We start from the raw sequence: 4876 nt of genomic DNA, 5'->3' as shown, positions 1-4876 counted from the left end.
TGTGACTAGATTCTTATATAACTCTAGCATATACACTTAGCAATTATAGCTGAAGTCTAACAATTCTAGATGAAATGTAGTTTTAATAGAAATATGTTTCCAAGAAAATCCAATATTTTCTTTATAAAAGTTATGTAGCCCTAAATCCCAGGACCGAAAATAAACAAGTATTTTACCATACTTAAAGTAATTCATGCAAGTTTAAATCAACATAAACCCGTTTAGTTTAGAAGTAAAACCCCTTTTCGAAGTAGAATTTTCCATGTAAACTTGAAAGATTGTTAACTACCTATGTGAGTCGCTATAACCATACTATGACGAGAAATAACCTGCACAACGTTTTTCAGACATTAAGATACTATGACTCTTGTCACCCGTAGACCTGACGGTCCGGCTGTAGCTAGCAGCGAGGTGTGGGGTGTCAATCCCAATATAGATCTATACACAATTATCACGCTCTCCCTACAAGAGACTCTGGTTATAACTTACAGGAATTGGGATCCCGTACTCGAACGTACGGGGAGAGAATTGCCTCACAACCTAAGTTAACTAGTTTACACATAGTTTGATATTAAAACCTCTTCCGTGGAGGAAGTGAAATCACCTTTTATGAAAATACATTAGTGCTATGAATCCATAAACTATTACTATTATAGTTTATCAAGTACTATGTGAAAAACCCCTTTGTTTTGAGAGTAAAACCTTTTTCATGTAGTAAAAATCCATAAACATGCTTAATGTAGTTTATTATATGTGTTCGAAATGAATGAAGAATCCTTTTTATGAATGACTAAATTTCAGTTTATGATGATAAACTAAAAAGAAAAATACATTCAATATGTAGAACTTAATGTTATACACTTTGCTCAACATATTACAAAGTGTTATGAAAGTTATAAGCTGTTGACTAGTTTTTAACCTTTCAGCACTGTTTTAGAAAAATCATAGAAAAATCATATGAAGTCGAAAACTGATTCCGTAAATTCTTAGAGTTCATAAAATGTGTCTAGTTTGTTCATAATATTTATTATGATTTTTGGAAGTCTTTAACTTGTGTTAAAATATTCATATTCACACACTGGTCTGAATTCGTTTCTGAAATGATAGGCAGTTTTGTAAAAATCACCATAAATCGTAGAAAAATCGTATGGAGATGTGCAAGTAGTCATTTTAAAGGTATGAACCTGAACTATTTGTATATTATACAGTTTTGAAATATATTAAGTTTAATATAGTCAAAACAGTCTGTGAATAAGACTCAACTTTTATGATGAAAGCTGTTGTTTGAGTTTAGTTAAGTTTTTGGTATTTTAACTTGTATTCCCCCCCTGAAAACTGAAGAAAACATGAAAATGTAGGGGTATGAACTCACCTTGAGTGATTCTTGGAAGAGTGGAAGGTCGAAGGCAAGGAGTATCAAGTCAAGAACACTTGATGAACATGTGAGAGTTTGGATGATTCCTAAGAACGATTTCGTGTTCAGATATGAGTCGATGATCCAAGAGTGTTATGAAAACATGTAATAACACTTGAGTTAGAAGGAAATACTTACCAATAAGTGAATAAATGACTCAAGAATACATCAAAAGTGTGGCTGAAAGTTGAGAGAAAAGAGGCCCTCTTGATGGTTTAAGAAGTGTATAATGTTTGATGGTGAAGCAAATGATCAAGGAAAATCCCAAGCATTTCCTTATATGGAGGGTTGCTGGAGCAAGTGGATAAGGTGAAGGGATGTTTGCCTTGGTTTGTGTGATGTGGATAAGGTTGGACCAATGAGAAAGTGACACATAGGAGGCAAGTGGGCACACTTGACCCACTTGTGGTGTATGATACTCTTCCTAATGTAAAATAATGATTTTTAATTAATAAATCCTTGAAAAATAATTAAAATAATAGTTCTGGGGGTTAAAAATGATAAATGAATTTGGTGAAAAAATCCCGTCAAAAACGTCAAAAACGGGTTTAGAAGGCGAAAGTAGTCAAAAACCGGCATTAGGAACCGAACCTGCGAGGTTCGGCTCTAAGGAGCTAGGAACCGAGAGTAGGGAAAAGAAGAACCGAGAGTAGGTCGAAGGTCCGAGGGTCCGAAGGGGGAAGCCGAAGTCCGAGGTCTCGCATGGGGGGGGGGGGGGGCGAGGTTCGGTCCTCGCTGCTGAGCTTTTGTCCGAGATGGCCTCTGACAAGTTCGGTTCTGACACTTTCGGCTCCTAAGAGGAGTTTCTGTTCCTAAGAGGAGTTTCGGCTCTATATTGCTGTTTTTCGAGAAGTCTTTCCGTTTTGCGTGATTTTTGACCAAGTTAAGGGTCGGGATGACCCGGATGACCATAAAAAGTTTGAGAGAGATTTTGGGAGAGATTTGGGAGAGATTTCACATACTTGGAGAGATTTCACATACTTGGAGAGATTTCACATTCTTGGAGAGATTTGGGAGAAATTTCACATACTTGGAGAGATGTGGGAGAGATTTCACATACTTAGAGAGATTTGGGAGAGATTTCACATACTTGGAGAGATTTGGGAGAGATTTCACATACTTGGAGAGATTTCACATTTTTGGAGAGATTTGGGAGAGATTTCACATACTTGGAGAGATGTGGGAGAGATTTCACATACTTAGAGAGATTTGGGAGAGATTTCACATACTTGGAGAGATTTAACCTTAGCCATTATTATCGCATAATCTCGCAAATGCAAGGTTCGTGAACCCCGTTATGCTTCGTTAATGATCGTTTTAAGTCCCTGAAAGGGTCCTTAGTCGTGTTTTGATGCGTTTAACTCCCTTTTTAGGGTTTTTACATTGTTAACACATAGAGTCTTCGAGACACTTGAATTTTTGACATACAAATGCACATTTTTATACATAGAATAACTTTTTAACATACAAGTACTAGTTAAGTTTGACCGGTTTGACTTGTTGACTTTGACTTTGACTTTGACTTTGACTTGGCCGAAATTGACGGTTGTCACAGTAGTGGGCCTCACCTTACCAAAGATTGTGACTTGGACGAGAACGGAAACCGAAAAGCTCAAGTATGTTATTCAAGCGGGGATAGGTATGATGAAGATTGGCGGAAACCGAAAAAGGAATGGCTACCATATGAAGAATACTAGAAGGCGAAGGAGGAAAAGTATAGGCAAAAGGCGAGAGGTTTCTATCAAAAAGAAGAAGCAGTGCAAGAAAAGAAGACGGATTTGGAAGCTATGCTTGCACGTTTTGCATCCGCGTCCAAGAAAAGGCATGACGAGTCTGATGCTGCAATAAGAGAACAACAACTTATGATGAAAGAGCACGAAATTATGATGAAAGATCAATAGGATCTACGACGGAATCAGCAAGCTTCAATACTTAATATTGAAAAGCAACTCGGGCAACTTGCCAAGCAATTTAACGAAAGAACACCAGGCGGACTTCCGAGCAACACCGAGCAAAACCCGAGAGTGACTCATGTAAATGCAATAACAACAAAGTCTGGGCAAATTTTCACTCCTATGACTCCAATCCAGAACGAAGATCCAAGAGTGTTGCAGGAAAAAGAAAAAGAAACTCAAGAATCGCAAACAGTATAAGTAACTCGACGAGTTCAGGAAAGAAATTCGACGAGTTTTTCATCTGATGAAGAAAATAATCCTCCTTGAAACTGTACCAGACTCCCTTGCCATTCCCAGGTCGAGCTATACGAGATAGACAAAATGAAGAATACAAGAAGTTTTTAGAGCACATAAAGGCCCTCCAAGTTTACATTCCCTTCATTGAAGCGATAACACAAATGCCCATGTATGCAAGATTCCTTAAAGAACTCCTCACAAATAGAAGGAAGATGGAGGATGTATCGGAGATAGTTTTAAATGAATATTGTTCAGCCGCTATGATGAACAAACTATCGGAAAATATGAGAGATCCGGGAAGTATAACTTTGCCATGTCAATTTGGAAACTTGACTACTACTTATGCATTGGCTGATTCGGGGGCTAGTGTAAACCTTATGCCTTATTCATTCTTCAAGAAGTTAAACCTTCCAGAACCAAATCCCATCCATATGGCAATCCATCTAGCTAACAAGACGGTAACATATCCAAAGGGGATTTGCGAGGATTTTCTGGTCAAGGTTGATAAATTGGTATTTCCCGCTGACTTTATAGTATTAGATATGGAAGAGGACCATAAAGTCCCAATTATTCTTGGGAGACCGTTTCTAAACACCGATTTTGCTATAGTGGATATGCGAGAGTCCAAACTTACTCTCTGGGTGGGAGATGAGTCGGTCACTTTAGGAGTCAATCAAGCAGTAAAGCATTCATGGTCTAGTGATGATGCGATTTCCTCGGTGGATACGATTGACGAATTGTTAGAAAAGGAACTAGCACTTTGGCAAGAAAACAATTCAAAGAAATTCACATTCTATTCAGAGGAGGACTTTGATGCTCTGACCTACAAGAATTGGAGAAACTAATTGAATGAGGTGTGGGTGAAAAAGATACAAAAAGCTCTGAAACAGAAACTCGTCGTGTTGATGACACAAACCCGACGTGTTTAGACCAACATTCGCGATACGGTGAAGCAAATAAAGACAGCAAGGCGGAAGTTACGTTTGATCTTAACCCAAACAAGAACACCATGGTTTTGAATGACAAGAAAAATAATAACCCTTCCATTGGCTTGCACAAGATTGATCAAAAAGTGGAAGAAATTCAGTCAATAAAAGTAAAACGAACAAAGCCTCGCGCTTTAGTGTCTACTACTTTTGAAGTCTTTACCTTTCAACAACCCGATTCCTAAATATATGAAGAAAGTGAGACAGAAACTATGATTTCAAGTGATGATGAGGGGATAAGTAAAAAGGAAATTGAGATAGATAAGATGGAAGTGGAAAAAGTG

General features: G+C 37.8%; 1 protein-coding gene across 1 annotated transcript; it reads left to right on the top strand.

The window, feature by feature from the left end:
• Positions 1-3767: 3767 nt before the first annotated feature.
• On the top strand, positions 3768-4451 carry LOC145119228 (uncharacterized). The gene has a single exon (XM_079054850.1). The coding sequence runs from the start codon at positions 3768-3770 to the stop codon at positions 4449-4451; it is 684 nt and encodes a 227-aa protein (XP_078910976.1).
• The last annotated feature ends 425 nt before the right edge of the window (positions 4452-4876 follow it).

This window comes from Lactuca virosa, chromosome 1 (assembly GCF_052849685.1).
Source record: "Lactuca virosa cultivar CGN04683 chromosome 1, Lactuca_virosa_CGN04683_v6, whole genome shotgun sequence".
Lineage (NCBI taxonomy): Eukaryota > Viridiplantae > Streptophyta > Magnoliopsida > Asterales > Asteraceae > Lactuca > Lactuca virosa.
This window is presented reverse-complemented; position numbering and strand designations above follow the sequence as displayed.